Source organism: Prionailurus bengalensis, chromosome D3 (assembly GCF_016509475.1).
Source record: "Prionailurus bengalensis isolate Pbe53 chromosome D3, Fcat_Pben_1.1_paternal_pri, whole genome shotgun sequence".
Lineage (NCBI taxonomy): Eukaryota > Metazoa > Chordata > Mammalia > Carnivora > Felidae > Prionailurus > Prionailurus bengalensis.
The window spans coordinates 53,505,634-53,526,719 of NC_057356.1; the positions used below are offsets into that span (position 1 = coordinate 53,505,634).

General features: G+C 34.8%; 1 protein-coding gene across 5 annotated transcripts in view; it reads right to left on the reverse strand.

Annotated features, from left to right (window-relative positions):
- TRAPPC8 (trafficking protein particle complex subunit 8) overlaps positions 1-21,086 on the reverse strand; it is an 84,131-nt gene that overhangs the window by 42,061 nt on the left and 20,984 nt on the right. Inside the window, exons 7-12 of one of the 5 annotated variants that reach the window (XM_043558541.1) lie at positions 19,773-20,032; positions 19,306-19,421; positions 18,462-18,612; positions 13,362-13,462; positions 7,420-7,525; positions 1,018-1,035 (exon numbers count right to left, since the gene is read on the reverse strand). In XM_043558541.1, coding sequence (XP_043414476.1) covers positions 1,018-1,035; positions 7,420-7,525; positions 13,362-13,462; positions 18,462-18,612; positions 19,306-19,421; positions 19,773-20,032 — 752 coding nt within the window. Of the gene's footprint in view, positions 1-1,017; positions 1,039-7,419; positions 7,526-13,361; positions 13,463-18,461; positions 18,613-19,305; positions 19,422-19,772; positions 20,033-21,086 lie in introns of all 5 variants that reach the window. The other 4 variants (XM_043558539.1, XM_043558540.1, XM_043558543.1 and 1 more) reach the window with 4 other exon arrangements.

The following is a 21,086-nucleotide window of genomic DNA, read 5'->3' on the forward strand; positions in this document are numbered from 1 at the left end:
CAATATAAGCATATTCACTTTAACTTAAGAGTATCTGAGGGAAGAGATCAAGGGGCAATCTAATCTTGATGATTCTTTCTTCCAATAAGCATGAACTTTTCTTAAAGTCCGTCAAAACATTCTCTACCATGAAATATTTTCTTTTGTTTTTCATAAAGCCAAATGTGTGGTTATGATATGTACCCTGTAATAAATCTCTGAAGAAATGTAATCCCTTTTCGGGGAGCCTGGGTGGCTCAGTCAGTTAAGCGTCTGACTTCAGCTCAGGTCATGATCTCACACTCCGTGAGTTCGAGTCCCACGTCAGGCTCTGTGCTGACAGCTCAGAGCCTGGAGCCTGCTTTGGATTCTGTGTCTCCCTCCCCCTCTGCCCCTCCCCTGCTCATGCTCTGTCTCTCTCTGTCTCAAAAATATACAAAAGAAATGTAATCCTTTTTCAAATGGCAAAGAAAAAAGTATATAAACTGAGAATTTAATACAGGTATACTGAATAAAGATAAACCAGAAAAGAGAATGCAGAAAACAATAGATTCACAATTATCTAATTTCTTCTGGAAACTGATCTGTGACATCCAATAGCCTATTTCCATCCAAGAAAAAAGGAAAGAGAATGTGTGTAGATTATGAAATAATCCAATCTACTACTTTATCCTCTATTAACTTTACTGGATTTAAAAGCAATTCTCAATTTTTACTTAATTCAAGAATGTCAAAAATGACTGCTTTTCATTAAAAAATTTAGAAGGCTTTTCCCTTAGAAGATTATCACCTACTATTAGTATTATTAGTAAATGGTACAACTCAAATTAGTTTCCACTTCAACAGACTCTTACAACAGTGTCTACAAAAACCACATACCGCATTTACATCCTCACCCATAAGGACAACCTTTCAAATGAAAGAGCCATCATCACTTTACAAATAACTGAGAAAGTAGTGAAGGCTGCTGATCAAGCATCAACAACATTTTCACCAAAACTTTCTCTAGGTTTTCAGCTGTTCTCAAGCTGAACTTACCATGCCCTTCCATGTGTTCTGCTGCCATTATTTTCCCCAGGGAAAGTTGAAAACAGAAAACATTTACTTTAAATGCAATAATGTCAACAAATTATAGTTACATCAAATAGTGCTCATAATCAGTGTAATCAGTGATTATAACTATCTCTGCAGCAATCACAAAATTAGAGTGGAAACAGATGTGAGGAAAAAATCTAGAAAGCATCCAGTAAATGGCAGATATTATTTCAACCCCCTTGTGACAAAAACTAAGTATCTGATCAGGTGTTTTTCTCTAAGTAAGATCCCAAAGCTAGTAAGTGGGAAAATCAGGAACGTACAATTAACAAGCAGTTCTTATCCAAGGGTTTACATCAGAATTACTTAAGGCAGCTAGGGAGTATACTTTTTTTATTTTTTAGGAAAATGTTTTCTTTAAAAATACTTTTTTCTAAAAGAATAAATGTTCAGAAAAAAAAAAAAGTGAACATCTTTCTTTCCTACCCCATGCCTCATCTGACTTTCCAGAGGTACCTACAGTTACCAGCTTGGTGTTGGTGTTTGTCATTTCTCTCGCTCCATATTTGTTTTTATGTAATACATAGTTTTCTAAAAATACACATACTTTTTTATACATAAATGGTATTATGCAGAATATTCTTTATCTCATTTTTTGACTTACAATAATATCACGGACATCTTTCAAGACACCTACATCTCTTATTTCTTTTAAAGCTACATTGTATCCTGTTATATAAATACACCATAATTTTATTAATACAGTGTCCAACTGATTTAATATTGCTTCAGAATTTTGTTACTACAAAAAAATACTTTGATAAACATCTTTACAAAATCATTTTTGAGTGAGTATACATTTTTATTACACACATTTCCGCAAGTAGAACCGGTTAATGAAAGCTATGTATATAGTTCAATTTCTAGCCAACAGAAAAAAAAAAGTAATACCAACATATAGTCATCTCAACAGAGAATGAGTGTATGTTTTCTATTCCACTCAGCCAAAAATCATTTAAATTTTTTTTTACCTCTTTAATTAAAAAAAGCAAAAAACAAAAAAACCACTTTGCTCAACATACATTTACTAGTAAGGCTGGTAATCTTTTCGTATGTTTAAGGATCTTTGTATTTTTTCTGTGAATTACCCATTTATACTCTTTTTGTGAATGGGTTTTTGTGATTATGGGGTTTCTAAAAGCCCTTTGTACGCTTAATCAATATTAGGTCTTTGTCATACATTTGCATTAGTATTTCCCAGTTTTTACATGAAAGAGTTTATTTAGTAGTCAAGCATACTACCTTTTGCCTTTATAGCTTCAAAATACTGCATCAAACTAAGAAAGGATGATATCATTCCTAGATTAAAAAAAATGTTTTCCTACATATTCTGTTAGGTTGTTTTTCTATATTATAACTTAATCAAGCTATAATTATATTATCATGTAACAAGTAAGACAGGAATCCAACCTCAAACAGTTAGATGTCACAATACTATTTGGTGAATAACCTCACATTCCCCACTAGTTTTAATGATACCTAATCATATGTTGTATTTAAATTCTCATTCTATTCCATTACTCTGTCTCTTTTTATCACTGTAAAAAGTTTCAATTTCTGTAGCTTTGTAACATTTTAATATCTGGAAGAGCAATTCCCTCTAATTACTTCTTCTATTTCAGAATTTTATTTAGGCTTCTCAATAGTATTTCACAGGTTTTTTTAAGTGCTATAAATTAAGTCTATACCTAGTATGTGCAAGCGAACACACGCTGGCACATACAAACATACAGCATAAATACATATATATGTTTTTTAATTGCCTATGAGGCTTCATTAAACTCAAAAACTTGGAAGGGCAGCAATCCTGGACATTTTGATTAAGATAAGGAACACGCCTTAGAATCTTTGATGGTATGTAAATGATTCTAATGTATAACCCAATTGAGACCAGGACAGTAAACCCTCAGCACAGTCAAAATTAATACTCAAAGGCTGACCAATTTAGAAGAGACCTGGAAGTCCATGGCATATTATTAATTTAGTTGAAGCAAAATTTGACTCTTGAATCCAGTATGGCAGTTGTCTGAAAAAGAATCAATTTGCTGTGCTGAATGCCCTACACTCATGGCTCACTGCAACTTTGTTCTTTAGTAGTCCCTATCACTTACAGTGACACCTAAAGGAGAAAAAACATTCCCCTGAAACCAAAAAAATAGCCCCGCAAAGAATCACAACTGCCATCAGTGTCGATGGAAGAAAAATGAAAGGATTTCACAAAGTGACAGTTTTATCTAGAAAGCAGAGGCTTTGAATGAATTGAATAAAATTTTATTTTAGTGGTAGTTCACATCTATGATATGAACAAGTCTATTACATGCGCTCCATAAGGCACTAAGAAAAAAATATCTGATACTACAGAACTGATACAGGTACTGGTGGCACAAACTTAAAGGAATCAAATCTCAAGGATGGCTTTCAGATTTTTTCCTTGGGCAACTATGAAGTTAGCAAGAAAGGTGCTATGAGCTGATGAGTTTACCCCAGGAACAGTTCCTGCCAAGGTGAAGAACCTTGTAAAAACTATTACTATCCCAGATAGTAAGAAAAAAAAAAAAAAAAAAAAAAAAACTGATTTACTGTGTTTAAATGCAGTAACAGACAAAGGGGCTATTAAGACCAGAATAAATGTTCAGCACTGAAACAAAGACATAAGTAGAAGAAAAGCATCATATCTTAAGCACCAAATTCAGACACGCTGTCCTGTGTGGTGGTAAATGTGGCATACTGTATCATTAGCTGGGTTTGCTCTGTCATCCTGAGAATCCCAGGGCATAACAATAGTAAGATCCACTTGCCCATAAATTTGCAGTCCAAAAAATAAAGCCAGAAGAATTTTCGCTAGATAATTTTTATTCAAGCTCCTAAAGCATAAATTCCCTTTATATTCACTGATAATTCCTAGACTGAAAAACAGCAATATATTCAAACCCACGTTAAGATTATTTATTACAATACGGAACATCATCGCCCTCAAGTGTCTACATGTTCAGCTCCACCAAATAATTTATGTCTAGCAACTATTCATATTGATCAGTTGTCAATGCAATATCAATTACTCAACATTGTTAATATCATCCCTTAACCTAATTAGTTAACCTTTTTAGAATAATTAATGGTTCAGCTCAACAAATACAGGTAAATTATATACCATGTGCCAAGGCCAGTGCTAAGCACGAAAGACAAAAATGTAGAAGACAACACAGTTCCCTACCCTCAGGAACTTAAATATGATTTCCAGTATTACATGACAAGTCAGCTCTTCCAGCATTATATGAGAGGGGAGGATAGAGACACAGGATAACCTGGGGCACTGCAGATAACTATCTTTAGGACAAGACTGATGTAAGGACTTGTAGATAAGGTGAGCAAAGAGGAAAAGGGCCACAGTCCAGAAGGACATTAAGGACATGAACCAAGACAGCAGTAGGAAGGACTTAAAGTGGAGGGAGTAAATTATTTGGAGATACGGAAAGAAAACAACAAAGACAAAAAACACCCAACTGGATTAGTGATAGGAGAATACAGGCACCTCTCAGTTTTGTGCTGAGCAAACAAGGAGCTAGATGGTTATACCATAATTTTAAATCATGATCAACAAGGTAAGAAAGTTTCTGTGTTTAGATATGTTAACTTAAGGTGCTTTAGAAACATCCAAGTAGGTAAGTCTAAAAGGCAGCTGGCATTACAAATCTATAAACCTCAAAGAGATCAGTGTTGAAGACAGATTTAAGAGTAAAAATCATCACTAAGAACTGACCACACCCAAAAATGTGTAGAGTAAAAAGTACAGCAGTCCAAGGATTAAAACCATAGGGTATATTAACATTTAAAAGGCAAACAAAGGAGGCGCTTGATTTTGTTCTTTTGCTGTTAAGCATTCATCTAAAAAAAAAGCCTATCTTTAACCATACTCACAAAATCACTACCATTGTACTTTACAAGCCAGGAGTCAATGCAACTTAATAATATCCGTTGTAAACCTTCACCAGCAACTATAAATGGATTACTTTTTCTGTCTTTTGAAATATTCATAATATAGATTTTCAATGCTTAAGATTATTGTTTTTAAAAGTTCATACTAGTGAAAACAAGATTAAAAAGTCCTCAGTGATTACTCATTTTAAGTATCAACTGTATATGAGAATGATGCACATGTATGTTGCTTTAAATATTGTTATACATAAGAAAACAATTCCATTTACAACTGCACCAAAAAGAATAAAATACCTAGGAATAAACTTAACCAAAGAGGTGAAAGACCTGTACTCTGAAAACTGTAAAATACTGATGAAAGAAACTGAAGATGACACAAACGAATGGAAAATTAATCCATGCTCATATACTGGAAGAATTACTGTTGTTAAAATTACCATACTTCCCAAAGCAATCTACAGATTCAATGCAATTCCCATCAAAACACCAATAGCATTTTTCAGAGAAATAGAACAAACAATACTAAAATTTGTGGAACCACAGAAGACCCTGAATAGCTAAAGCAATCTTGAGAAAAAAGAACAAAGCTGGAGGTCTCACAATCCCAGATTTCAAGATACACTACAAAGCTTTAAAAATCAAAACAGCACGGTACTGGCACAAAAATGAGATATACAGACCAATGGAATAGAATAGACATCTCCAAAATAAAAGCCATCCTTATATGATCAATGATCTATCTATTTAATCTATGATAAAGGAGGCAATAAAATACAATGGGGAAAAGTCTCTTAAATAAATGCTGCTGGGAAAACTGGACAGCTACATGCAAAAAGAATGAAACTGGACCACTTTCTTTACACCACTCCAAAATAAACTCAAAATAGATTAAAGACCTAAATGTGAGATCTGAAACCATAAAAATCCTAGAAGAGAATGCAGTAATTTCTCTGTCATCGACCATGACAATGTTTTTCTAGATATGTCTCTTTTTTTGTATAGGGCAAGGGAAACAAAAGCAAAAATAAACTATTGGGACTGTTATCAAAATAAAAAGTTTTGCACAGTGAAAAAACTGTCAACAAAAAGGCAAGCTACTGAATGGGAGAAGATATCTGCAAATAATATACCCAATAAGAGGATAACAGCCAAAATATATAAAGAACTTAAACTAACTCAACATCAAAAAATAAACAATCCCATTGAAAGTGGTGTAGAGGACCTGAACAGACATTTATCCAAAGAAGACATACAGATGGTCAACAGACACTTGAAATGATACTCAACATCACTCATCATTAAGGAAATGCAAATCACAATTACAATGAGACATCACCTGTCAAAATGGCTAAACGCAATAACACAAGAAACAACAAGTGTCGGTGAGGATGTGGAAAAAAGGGAAACCTTGTGCACTGTTGAGAATGCAAACTGGTACAGCCACTGCGGAAAATAATATGGAGTTCCTCAGAAAGTGAAAAATGGAACTACCCTATGATCCACTAATCACACTACTGGGTATTTATTTTCCCAAAGAATACAAAAACACTAATTTGAAAGGATATATGCACCCCTTGTTTATTGCAGCTTTACAACAGCTAAGGTACGGAAGCAACCCAAGCATCCACTAGTAGACAAATGGATACTTATATACAAAAGGGAATATTACACAGCCATAAAAAAGAATGAACTCTTGCCATCTGCAACAACATATAGATGGACCTAGAGGATATTATGTGAAGTGAAACAAGTCAGACTGAGAAAATCAAATACCATATAACTTCATTCATATGTAGAAACTTAAAACAAATGAATAAATAAAAAGCAGAATCAGAGCTATAAATACAGAGAACAAATTGATGGTTGCCAGAGGGAAAGGGTTGGGGAAATGGGCAAAAATGGATGAAAAGGAATGGGCGATACAGGCTTCCAGTTATGGAATAAGTCATATCATAGGGAATAGTCAATGATACTGTAATAGTGCTGTATGTGACAGATGGTAACTACACTTGTGGTGAGCACAGTATAATGTATAGAGAAGTTGAATCCTGTGTTGTATATCTGAAATTAATGTAACATTGTATGTCAACTATACTCAAAGTAAAAAATTTTTAAAGAAAAATAATCTAAATAAATAAATAGTTACACATAAGTCAGAATCTAACTCACAGAAGATGTACAATATATGTTTGTGGTTAATAGCATAGACTTAAAACTTAGAAATAAAATAAATTCTCAAAATATTTATGAAATATCACATTTAAAATTAATTCAATAGCTAAAGTAGCATAGTGTAAATTCCCAAAAGGAAATTCCCCTCTACTTTTATGTTTTGCACACCCTTTCAAGAAAAAAGACACACTTTTTAAAATTTATAAAGTGTTATTAAAGTAAATACATTTTCAGTACCTCACTGGTCAACCGTATTAGGAGAGCTGCGGCCTCTGAATATTTGCTTTGGCTTTTTAAGATTTCAGCACTAAGCAATACACATCTTTCAGCCAATACCATATTCCTAAAGAAAAAAAGAAAAGAAAAATATAATTAGCACTACAATAATATCTTAATACATCATAGTAACCATGTGTTAAATAAAAGTTCCAATTCTAGTTTTTGAATAAAAAGAAATCCATGTTCTTGTTTTCCACTTACCAAAAAGGTTAAAAAGAAAACTTCAAAGAATTCTCGTAAGTATTCAAAACTTTTGATCATCATATAATTTCACGGTAAGAATACAGTGCAAAGTCACATTTTCTATACACAAAACACTAGAACCTAAATGGTATATTTGAACCAGCTGCTGGTTAACAAATAAAACTTGCTATGAACACAAAAGAATACATACATTTCACCATATTTCTTTCTCTTTCCTCATTGCAAACTGTGGTTATGTGTGTTTTAATTTACGGCTACTTCTGGGAATACTTAAGTGTTTTCCATCTAGTAGTACCATTGAGATATTTCAATTGGAGATAACATGAGGGGCAGTGATGCCTAATTGATTCTTGAGCAAAATCTTTGTAAAAACACACAATCAGCTGATTTTTCTTCATGGACTACTATCATCAATAATTAAAAATAATAAAATATCATTATTAAAAATAATAAAATAGAGGCATATGAGTGGCTCCGTTGGTTAGGCATCTGACCCTTGATTTCGGCTCAGGGTATAATCTCACAGTCATGAAATTGAGCCCTGTGTTGGCCTCTGCGGCAGGCATGGAGCCTGCTTTTAAGATTCTCTCTATCCCTCACACTCTGCCCCTCCTTCTCTGTCTCTAAAAAATAATAACAATAATAAATTAAAATATTCTTACTGTGAAATTATAAGATGGAATGCTTTTGCTGGGAAATAGCAAAGTTTTTTATTTTAATTTTCTAATCCTTGTATCAAAATTGGCCTTAAAATTGCACAGATTACTAACTTGAAGGTCATTCTGAACAGTGATATTTTAAAAATACAATTTTCTACATTCAAAAGTTATCTGCCATAAGCTTACTACAAATCATGTTTTCTTAGGTTAGTATTTATAAACATCTAAGGTTATTTTAATGAACACAAAAGACTAACTCCTAATTAGTAACATCTACTCATATATAATATGCTCTCTTCTTTTTTTTTTAAGTGTATCTATTTTGAGAGAGAGAGAAAGAGAGTGTGGGGGGGCAGAGAGAGAGAGGAAGACAGAGAATTCCAAGCAGGCTACACACCATCAGCACACAGCCCCATGTGGGGCCAGAACTCACAAACCATGACATCATGACCTGAGCCGAAGTCCAATGCTTAACCTACTGAGCCACCCAGGCACCCCTTAAATATGCTCATTTCTTAAAGAGTTTTAAGTAAACTTTATAAACACTCTTACATCTTACACTATTGTTTTACTTATTTTTGTTTGATTCCTCACCTATTTTCTCCATGTGGTCAGTTATTAGGTTACAACGCTACCAAGTCCAAGATTTGATTAATTTGTTTATTCAAGCAACATTTAAAAAAATCATTTTGGGGGCGCCTGAGTGGCTCAGTTGGTTGAGCGTCTGACTTCAGCTCAGGTCATGATCTCGCAGTTTGTGAGTTCGAGCCCCGCGTCAGGCTCTGTGCTGACAGCTCAGAGTGTTGAGCCTGCTTCAGACTCTGTGTCTCTCCATCTCTCGGCCACTCCCCTGCTCATGCTCTGTGTCTCTCTGTCTCTCAATAATAAATAAACGTTACAAAAAAATTTTTTTCTTAAATCATTTATGTTCATATTTGCAAATCAATCAATGTGATACATCACATCAACAAAAGGTATAAAAACCATGTGATCATTTCAATAGATGCAGAAAAAGCATCTGACAAAGTACAACATCCACTCACAATAAAAACCCTCAAACAAAGTAAGTTTAGAGGAACATACCTCAACATAATAAATTCCTTATATGAAAACCAACAGCAAACATCACGCTCAGTGTATGAGTTTTTTTCCTAAGGTCAGGAACAAGACAAGGATGTCCACTCTCACCACCTTTATTCAACACAGCAGCGGAAGTCCTAACCTCAGCACTCGTACAACAAAAAGGAATAAAGGGCATCCAAATAGGCAAGGAAGAAGTAAAACTTTCACTATTTGCAGATGACATGATACTATACATAGAAAACCTGAAAGACTACACCAAAAAACTACTAGAACTGATGAATGAATTCAGTACAGTTGCAGGATATAAATCCACTGCATTTCTATACACCAATAATGAAATAGCAGAAAGACAAATAAGAAAAAAAATCCATTTACAACTGTCACAAAAATAATAAAATACCTAGGAATAAACTTACCCAGAGAGATAAAAGACCTGTATTCTAAAAACTGTAAAACACTGATGAAAGAAAGTGAAGACAACACAAACAAACGAAAAGACAATCCATGCTCATGGATTGAAAGAACAAATACTGTTAAAATGTCTATAGTATCCAAATCAATCTACAGATTTAATGCAATCCCTTTCAAAATACCCACAGCATTTTTCATAGAACTAGAACAAATAATCCTAAAATTTATATGGAACAACAGAACCTGAATAGCCAAAGCAAGCTTGAATAAAGGGGAACAAAATTGGAGGTATCACAATTCCAGAGTTCAAGTTTTATTATAAAGCTGCAGTAATCAGGGTGGCTGCAGCCTGGGTGACTCAGTCAGTTAAGTGTCTGACTCTTGATCTCGGCTCAGGTCATGATCTCACGGTTCATGTGTTCAAGCCCCATGTTGCACTATGCACTGTCAGTGCAGAGCCTGTTTGGGATTCACTCTCTCCCTCTCTCTGTCCCTCCCCAACTCACACTCACTCCCTCTCTAAATAAATAAATAAATAAGTAAGTAAGTAAGTAAGTAAGACTTAAAAAAAAAAAAAGCTGTAGTAATCAAAACAGTATGGCACTGGCACAAAAACAGACACATGGATCACTGGAACACAACAGAAAGCCCAGAAATAAACTCATAATTACATGGTCAACTAATCTTTGATAAACGAGGCACGAATATGCAATGGGAAAAAGTCTCTTCAACAAATGGTATTGGGAAAATTGAACAACTACATGCAAAAGAATGAAACTGGACCACTTTCTTATACCACACACAAAAATAAACTCAAAATGGATTAAGGACCTAAATGTAAGTCCTGAAACTATAAAAATCCAAGAAGAGAGCATAGGCAGTAACTTCTCTGACACTGGCCACAGGAACATCTTTGTAGATGTCTCCCAAGGCAAGAGAAACAAAAGCAAAAATAAAATATTGAGACTACATCAAAATAAAAAGCTTCTGCACAGCAAAGGAAACCAACCAAACTAAAAAACAATCTACTAAATGGAAGAAGATATTTGCAAATGACCTGATAAAGGATTAGTACCTAAAATATATAAAGAACATATATAACTCAACACCAAATACAATTAAGCATCAATCCAATTAAAAAATGGGCAGAAGACATCAACATTTCTCCAAAGAAGACATCCAGATGGCCAAAAGACACATGAAAAGATGCTCAACATCACTCATCACCAGGGAAATGCAAATCAAAATCACAATGAGATATCTCCTCACACCTATCAGAATGGCCAAATTTTGAATTTTTAACAAAAATATCTACATTTTTTAAATAAATAATTTTTAAAAAAATCATTTGGTTCAGGCATTGGAAGTGCTACAAACTCAAGTATTTCCATGACACAATCCCTAACTAAAAAAGGAAACTGGTATAAAACAGGTAATGGACACCTGGGTGGCTTAGTCAGTTAAGCATCCAGCTCTTGATTTCAGCTTACATCATGATCTCAGTCATGAGATTGGGCCCCGCATCAGACTCCACACTGAATGTGGAGCCTGCTTGACATTCTCTCTCCCTCTTCCTCTCCCCCTCCCCCACTGCATGTGTGCCCTCTCTCTAAAAAACCAACAAACAAAAAAACATAGATAACCAACGGGAAATACTTGATATTTACTATGATTTGGGGAGAGAAAGGGAATGGATGGCATCATAAAAGAATATTTAAGAAAATCTTTTAAGGATAAACAGGATCTCATCAGTTAAAAGGTGAAGCATGGTATTCTAAGAGGAGGGCATTATAAAAGTAATATTGCATTTCCTGTACTTTAGGAAAATTTATTTACATTTTAATATTTCTGAGATCAGGGAGCTTCTTAAAATGCACATGTATAATGAATGTAGTGTTTCTCATTTATCCCAAAATATATATTAAATTGATGATAAATCTTATCAATTATGATAACTTAGAATGAAGATTATAAAGTAAATTTTTTGCAAAACAATAAGTGTAGACTTAGAAAAAGATGATAGTCTATTGCAGACAGGAGGACAAAATTGGATTGCCAGACATATCTGGCTATCTGAGTCACTAGGTATTATGCCTTCTCTTTTGCATCATTCCATGTGCCTCTCACCGAAAGCTATGTACCTTGTAAAAACAAGAAAAATCTTCTCAGAGAACGAATATTCAAACTTCTTGAAAGTTTTTTACTACTCTAGTTTCTATGACACCTCACTCTCCTAGTTCTTCTACCTTCTGAACCTCACCTTTTCAGAATCCTTCAATGTGTCCTCCTTCACACAGGGCATATCTCCTGCCAGACTCTCCAAATATATACATATATATATGTATGTATGTATATATATATATATATATATATATATATTTTTTTTTTTAAATATAGTTTCAAACAGACTGTAAAAGGTAAGAGGTGGGATCCAAAATTGGCTCCACCACTTATTAGCTGCGGCCCTAGAGCAAGTTAAACTCTAAGTTTCATTCTTCTCATCTATAAGTGAGGACAGTGATAGTACCCACCATTTCACAGATTTGTTGTAAAGATTCAATGAGCATGTAAATTACTTTGGCATAGTGGCAAATGCTGGGCACACACAAAAAAGTTAATGCTTATTAGTGCTGTTAAAACACTAAAAAACACACTGCTATTACTAATCCTTAAACAACATTATAAGAGACAAGACTGCCTCTTTATCTGTCTTCCAACCCATTCATTCTACATAGAACAGTCAGATCAACCTTCCTGAAAAATCACTTTTATTATGTCAAGGTTCTATGTGAATATTCAGGAACTCTCCATTGCTAATACATAAATCTTAACTACAGCTTAAGAATAACAATAATAAGTGAGAGTGAAGGCTCCCCACACCAATGTCTCTCAAAACACCTTTTCATGTACACCTTCTAACCTAGCCAAGGCTCCATTTCCTTTTACCAGTGATGTTCAACCAAAACATTATTCCTGCCAATCACAATTCCTGAAATATATTCATGGCTGTCAAATCCCCACTACCTTTCTTCTAGATTCATTCCTTAAAAATACTACGAAACCTCCTCTGACCACTTTCTGCACCGGTTCATAGTCTCCTTATAGGTGGTGAGTTCTAACTACTATAGAGTTCCAAGAGAACTCATTATGTGTGAAGAAAACACTTCTCATTTTCTTCCCTGGACTACTATTTAATTCTCTGCGTTCTGCCTATTTAACAAGAAAAATTCAAAATGGCTAACCCCTGGCTTAACAATAGTTTAGGTTAGAGCTATCCTCACAATAAAATCATCCAATGTAACATATAACCCCAATTTTACATGTAACAAATTCTTAACTACAAATCCAAACAAAAGAGGAAAATAAGGGATGTAAGAAAACACTGACTTTTAAAAAAATCACCTCATCTTATCTGAACATACTGACTTGATTTGGGAGCTTAAGTTTAAAGCCTGAAAAACAAACAACCATTTACATCTCATAATGATGTAAGTGTTAAATTTACCTCTAAATGGACAGAACATAAACATTCTAGTCACCTACTTGCAGATATCCCTGTATGTCTGGATTGCTGTATCCATGTAATGCGCAGGGTATGGCCTAGGCGCTCCTGGCTGAAGGAAAGCTGACACTGCTGCCATTTCCTAAAGAAAAAGATATTTATACTATTTCAAAAAGAGGAATATTCTTATAGTTTAGCATTTGGAAACCTAAAAATTGGACTGAAGTTTGCTGGGGCTTTTTATGTATGATATAGAAATTTCATGGATTAATGCAGGCTTGAAAAATATATGCTTTTCGTTTTTCAATTCTACAGTCAAATACCAAAGTCTGTCATTCAGAATTTAAATGAGATTTTCAAGAAGACCTGAGAAGCATTTTGAATTATGGTGTACATATACAACTACCAAGTACACCTAGCTTAAGATTCTGCTACCACTTCCTCTCTGTTCTTCCCTATTCCTCAATGAGGAAACAGACCAATGATAAGACCATATAGAGCAAGACAAAATAAAGCACATCTCTTTCTTTTTTTTTTTTCAATTTTTTTTTTTTCAACATTTATTTATTTTTGGGACAGAGAGAGACAGAGCATGAACGGGGGAGGGGCAGAGAGAGAGGGAGACACAGAATCGGAAACAAGCTCCAGGCTCTGAGCCATCAGCCCAGAGCCTGATGCGGGGCTCAAACTCACGGACTGCGAGATCGTGACCTGGCTGAAGTCGGACGCTTAACCGACTGCGCCACCCAGGCGCCCCAGCACATCTCTTTCTAATTACTGGCATCAGGACAGGCAAAGAGAGCTCTCAACAACTTGAACTATATATATTTTCAGCTATTTACACACTCTAATGTATATCCTATACCATACAAAAGGCACAAAGACCTTATTTCTTAGACTTAAATTACTGTCAGTTTTCTAGATCTTTGTATTTCATTTTTAAAAGCCAATCTATTGTCAATGTGTATGCTTTCAGTTAATAATGCAAAAAATATACAATAGTCCTAATGAATTTAGAAATGATGATCCAAATATGGGTTTTGGCTTTCTTAGTAAAATATCCCATGTCCTTTTATAGACCAAGTTTTAATAAAAACTAGAAATAAATGAAACCTTCATAAATTGGGAAGGAAAACTGTTAATGCCAACACTTTTAGGATGAACATATGTATTTATCTGCAACTTTTAAAATAGAAAAAAATACAAATAATTACCTAAAAACCAGAGAATAACTAAAACCTTTAACGTGACAGACTATAGGTTTCATGACAATATAAAATGTATCTGTTACAGAATGTCTTTCCATCCTCAGTACCCAGCAGTGTTTGCTCCAAAATTTACTGAAAAAGCTGAATGAAAATACATTATATCCAGGGGCACCTGGGTGGCTCAGTCAATTAGGTTAAGTGTCTGACTCTTGATTTTAGCTCAGGTCATGATCTCGGTTTATGAGTTTGAGCCCCACGTAGGGCTTTGCACTGACAGTGCAGAGCCTGCTTGGGATTCTCCCTCTTCTTTCTCTGCCCCTCCCCTGTTCTCTCTCTTTCTCTGTCTCTCTCTCTGTCTCTGTCTCTCTCTCTCTCTCTCTCCCTCCCTCTCTCTCTCTAAATATAAATAAACTTAAAGAAAAAGCATTATACCCATGTGACAAAGTATACTACAGCTCTGAAACATGGTTTCTTAACTACTTTATATTTTAACTAATGTAATGAATACACATATGCTTCTATATTATACAAAAAAGCAAATATGCATTGAACATACGGTATACTATATTGTACAAAATACCCATTTACTACATACAAACAATATATATTACATATATTAAAGGGTACTAAGAAAAAATCCTGTGAGAAAAATATGCCCCCAAATTCTAAGTTATTTTCTAATTCTGCAAGTATTAAATCAATATACATTCAAACAAAACTGACATAATTTTTACAGATCTGGTGAGAACATTCAGAATGATCACCCCCAGCTATTATATCAAACCATTAAATCATTTCTTATAGTCATCAATAACAGATCAATACTTTTTACAAAAATTTTCATCAAGAACCACAGTGATCTACTTACCCTTCAGTTAGTTAAGGTAGTTATATAACTGAACTACAAAAAAACAGTATTAAGAATTCCTATTACTGGTTTTGCTATGATACTTAATTTTAAAGATAGCATAACTAAATACCTTCTACAATTTTCAGCTAAAAAGGCAAGCAATATAGTCTGTTCTACTACAACATATTTTGACCTTATCAATTAGCTAAATATGTGAATGGGAAATAGGAAAGTGGTATCAACACAAATAAAATTTGTATTCATTTATAAACAATTTTTCTTGGGCAAGGGGATCAAAAATAGCAAATATAAAATTATAACCTTTAGCAGGAAAGGAGCAAGCCCTAAGCTCAGCTGTTGCACAAGCAGGAGCTCCCTTTATCTGTATTTTACAGAAACCGAATGCCTGAGTTTTGGTGCTCACTGACTCTCTCTCTAGAGAAGTACATGCCCAGTGTAAATGCACAGTTCTTGGCTCAAGACAGCTTCACTTCGCTCCACGCTCCCCATCATGGCACCATAACGGATTAGGAGCTCTTTTTCTCCGCCTCTACTCCCAGCCAGTACTGAAATACTGGTTCTGTGTATGTGTGTGTGTTTTAATGCCTTTAAGTAACTTCTAGGCATGATGGAGCAGCCTCACTAGATTACATATATCATCTCTCAAGGTACAAATTTTGTGTTCTTGTTTGTACTTTGTTTTAAAAGATACATACATAGGTTTTAAGAAGACTTCCCGACCCTATTTTTCTCCATGGCCTATTATTTTTAGGACAGTTTTATAGACTACAAGGATTTTCAGGTATACATATATTATGTTATAGCAGATATACCTTTATTTTCCATTGCTAAACTGTTTTTTCTCATACAGTTGCTATTAATACCACCACCTAAATGGCTTAAATACAGTATTTATCAGATTATAGATAAAAATGAAAAAGCTTACACACCATAAAACCACTGACATTTTTTTGCCATACCTTTATAAAGACCTACCTAAATACAAGCAATGAATTAGCAAGTACATAATGTAAAATTTTATCAATTCATAAATATGTTATATTTATGAAATAACATTAAGTATTTATTATTTCATATCCATATAGTCCTCATTTTAGATGACTATAATAAAAGATTACAGAATGTCTGGCCAAGGACAATTCATGTAAGCTTTCAAACACTTCAATTTATAAAGATAGCATATTTTAAGTTCCTGAACAAGGTTTTCAAAAGTTAGATGTTTTTCATTAAAAATATTACAGGAAGGGGCACCTGGGTGGATCAGTCAATTAAGCATCTGACTCATGATTTTGGCTCAGGTCATGATCTCATAGTTCGTGGAATTGAGCCTGCACTGTCAGCACAGAGCCTGGTTGGAATTCTCTCTCTCTCTCTCTCTCTCTCTCTCTCTCTCTCTCTCTCCCTCCCTCCCTCCCTCCCTCCTTCCCTCCCTCCCTCTCTCTCTCAAAATAAATATTTTTTTCGCTCTCTCAGAAATAAAGAAACTTAAAAATTTTTTTTTTTCTTTTTTTTAAAAAGGGGCGCCTGGGTGGCTCTGTCGGTTAAGCGTCCGACTTTGGCTCAGGTCATGATCTTGCAGTTTGCTAATTCGAGCCCTGTGTCAGGCTCTGTGCTGACAGCTCAGAGCCTGGAGCCTGCTTTGGATTCTGTGTCTCCCTCTCTCTGCTCCTCTCCCGCTCATGCTCGCACTCTCTCTCTCTCTCTCTCAGAAATAAAGAAACTTAAAAAAAAAATTTTTTTTTTAACATTACAGGGGCACCTGGGTAGCTCAGTCGGTTTAGCATCCAACTTCACTCAGGTCATGATCTCAGAGTTCATGAGTTTGAGCCCCACATCAGGCTCTCTGCTGTCAATGCAGAGCCCGCTGCAGATCCTCTGTCCCTCTCTCTCTCTGCACCTCCCTGCTCATGCTCTCTCTCTCAAAAGTAAACATTTAAAATTACAGAAGTGAAAAGGAAAAGTAATATAATTTTGCAATTTTAGCTTTACATTTTTAAGTTGCCTATTTTAGTTTTATACACACATAATATTAAAATAAATGCAAAATAAGTGGCAATTACTAACAAGCGCCTACATGATAATTCCCAATGAAATATTTATTCTCATACTTTTTTGTTCTTCGCACTTTGTTTACAAGCTTACATACTCTTAAAGTGATTATGCAGAATGCAACAGTGCTGATTTTACTCTTTTCTACACACAGAAAGCAAATTACGCATATACATATAACAACTTTAAAAGAACATGAAAATGTTATAAGGCAACAAGTATATTAAATTCTCTCTGGGATGCCTGGGTGGCTCAGTCAGTTAAGCGTCCGACTCTGGGTTTCGGCTCAGGTCATGATCTCGCAATTTGTGGGTTTGAGCCCCGCATCTGGTTCTGCACTGACAGCCTGCTTGGGATTCTCTCTCTCTCTGCCCCTCCCCTGCTCATGCTCACTCTCTCTCCCTTTCAAAATAAATTTCTGACACACCAAGGTTTACATATCAATTATAAAAACTAACATAGCTGATGCTTACTGACAGCTTATAACATACAAGGCAGTGTGCTAGGCACATCACATGCCCTTATACCTCTTCATCCAACCCTATGCCTTAAGGGTTCACATTGTACAGGCGAAAAAACTGAGGCTTAGAGATGTTCAATACATGCCTAAGATGACAGTTTGTCTCACACCAAAGTACATGTTCTTAACCAATATATAGTCTTACATCAGAAAAAAACATTTAAGCAATTTTAAAATATTTTTCAGTAGCTCTAAAAGCATCTGCTAAAAAAAAATTACTCAATAACAGAAACTCAATTAAATTTTGAAAGCATACACAAAAATTAGAAGGTACTAGACAAAGCTAAGACATCAACCATTATATCTGACCACGTTTAAACCAGTTTGAGGAAAATCCATCAATTCAGCATAAACTAATTCAAAACCCATAAAGCATTATGTCCTCTTTGAGTACAACTTTATCTCTAGGTATTTTGTTTTCCATTTCATAAAGAGATTTCTAAATCATTTATGACAATAGAAATAAGAAATTATAATATTACAGAATACCAACCAATGCACCAGCTGCATAGAGCATTGCTTGATCATTAAGAAAATCTTTCTTTGCAGTATGATAGCAACTATAAGCCAAATCATAATGCTGCACCAAAAAGCATAAGTCAGCCATTTTTCGGATTTGAAGCTCTGGTGCTTCCGGCGGATACCTATAAATATAAAATGAATTAAGAAAGGAATTTATAATTTATAACCCCTGAACCATCAAATATTATAAAATGTCTAACAAGCTAGACAACTGAGTCTAAAATATTAGGAAAACTAATCTGATTCAACAAGAATTCTGTCTCCAGTGGGAGACTGTCATTTCTCAAAGACATTTGGAAACATTTGTATTTATATAATTTATAGCCCTATACTGAGAACTTCTCAACAAGAGGCAAGAAATTTTTCCATGGTCAAATTATTAGGCAAATGGTCAATTCTAGGTAACTCACTATACATACAACCACAAAAAACACAAAAACCCAAAATGAACTTTATTTTCCCTTGAAACAAAATTTTCTAAATATATGCCATGGCTCAGAACCACTAGACCACAATATTTTATTTAGATGAGTTATTAATGAATATTTGTTCTAATTCCATCTTTTTACAAATAGGGAAAGAAACCCAAAGTAAGGGACTTTCTCCATTGTTATTTATTTTTAGATACCCGATTCCCTAATGGTTTAAAAACATTTTTTAATATAATTAACTTATAGTCACTGTTCTTATCTACTGAAGTTTTAACAAACATGAAACTAAAAAACTAAAGAGAGAATTTTTTGCAGGACATCACACAGTCACACACCAATCAGAGTTAAACAGAGGAAAAACAAAAACAATAATATTTTACTCACAGCAATCCAGATGTATTTTTCAGCTCATTAATGCTTTTTTCTGGAACTTTACTGCCACTAAACCATTTTTTAGTTGCAGAAAATAGAGATCGACTTAAACCTTTTCTTGATATTAGCTACCAAAAAAAGAGTATACGTTACGAATATGAGATTTAGTATTTTACTTTTACATACAATATATTCTAAATAACTAAAAAGCTTTAATAGTGAGCAAATATTCATTTTAACAACACTGATTTAAAGAAAATTGTCCAATATGCTGGCAAAATCCCTAATGTAAATAAGTATCTTCTAGGATTTAAGAGAATTTCATCACTGACAGTGATGCCAATAAATACTAGCATTAGTCTATCTTAAAAAAAAAAAAAAAAAAACTTCAAGTACTTTAAATAACTTATACTACTATATTCCCAAATTTACTCTTTACTGAAAATTTAAAAATACTAATCCGAACAATTAAATCTTACCTGATCATTTAATTGCCGAATTGTTTTCTCTATATGTGGCAAAAGGCCCCGAAAAGTGAACTCTTGTATAAACTGTCGAATTCTATCATGATCAGTAAGGGTTAAACATGCACCATGAATAATTCCAGTATTTGCTTTCTTTGTTTCATGTAATGATGAAGCAGATTTTACATGATCTGGGCCATCAATGCTGTTAGAAGCGTCACTGGATGAGTCCAACTGAAGTGGGTGAGCTCTAAAGTTATTTGGTAAGCCATCTACTGAAAAACAGATCTTTCTTTTACTTTCAGAATGCAACAGAAAATTGTGATATTACTACCATACTGCTAAAGAAAACAAAAAGAATGTTGGAACCCTTCATCTTTCTGTGTATCTCAGAAGTCTAAGATACAATAACATTAACATTTTCCCTCCTAAAACTACAGGACTTGGGTTAATATTTGTTACATGTAATAGCAATTTAAAGATTTTAAATAGGGGAGCCTGGGTGGCCCAGTCAGTTAAGCATCCAAATTCTTGATTTCGACTCAGGGCGTGATCTCAGGGTTTGGACAGCACAGAGCCTGCTTGGGATTCTCTCCCACCTCTCTCTCTGCACCTCCCTCTCCCCACCCCTGGCTGGCATGTGAATGCATATGCTCTTTCTCTCAAACTTAAAAAAAATTAGATTCATATAAATAAATGAAGAAAATTACAGTGTTAAAATAATATAACGAATAAATTTAAATAACACAACTAAGCAATAACAAAAATTTTAACAAAACAATTTTAGAGGGGCGCCTGGGTAGCTCAGTCTGTTGAACATCTGACTTCGGCTCAGGTCATGATCTCAAGGTTTGTAAGTTTGAGTCCCGTGTCAAGCTCTGTGCAGACAGCTCAGAGCCTAGAGCCTACTTTGGATTCTGTGTCTCCCTCTCTCTCCACCCTCCTCTGCTCATGCACTCTCTCTCTCAAAATTAAACATTAAAAAAATTTAAAAAACATTTGTAGAACTATCACTATCAAAAACTGTAATTTAGGGGCGCCTGGGTGGCTCAGTCGGTTAAGCGTCCGACTTCAGCTCAGGTCATGATCTCGCGGTCTGTGAGTTCGAGCCCCGCATCAAGCTCTGTGCTGACCGCTCAGAGCATGGAGCCTGTTTCGGATTCTGTGTCTCCCTCTCACTCTGACCCTCCTCCATTCATGCTCTGTCTCTCTCTGTCTCAAAAATAAATAAACGTTAAAAAAAAAAATTAAGGGGCGCCTGGGTGGCGCAGTCGGTTAAGCGTCCGACTTCAGCCAGGTCACGATCTCGAGGTCCGTGAGTTCGAGCCC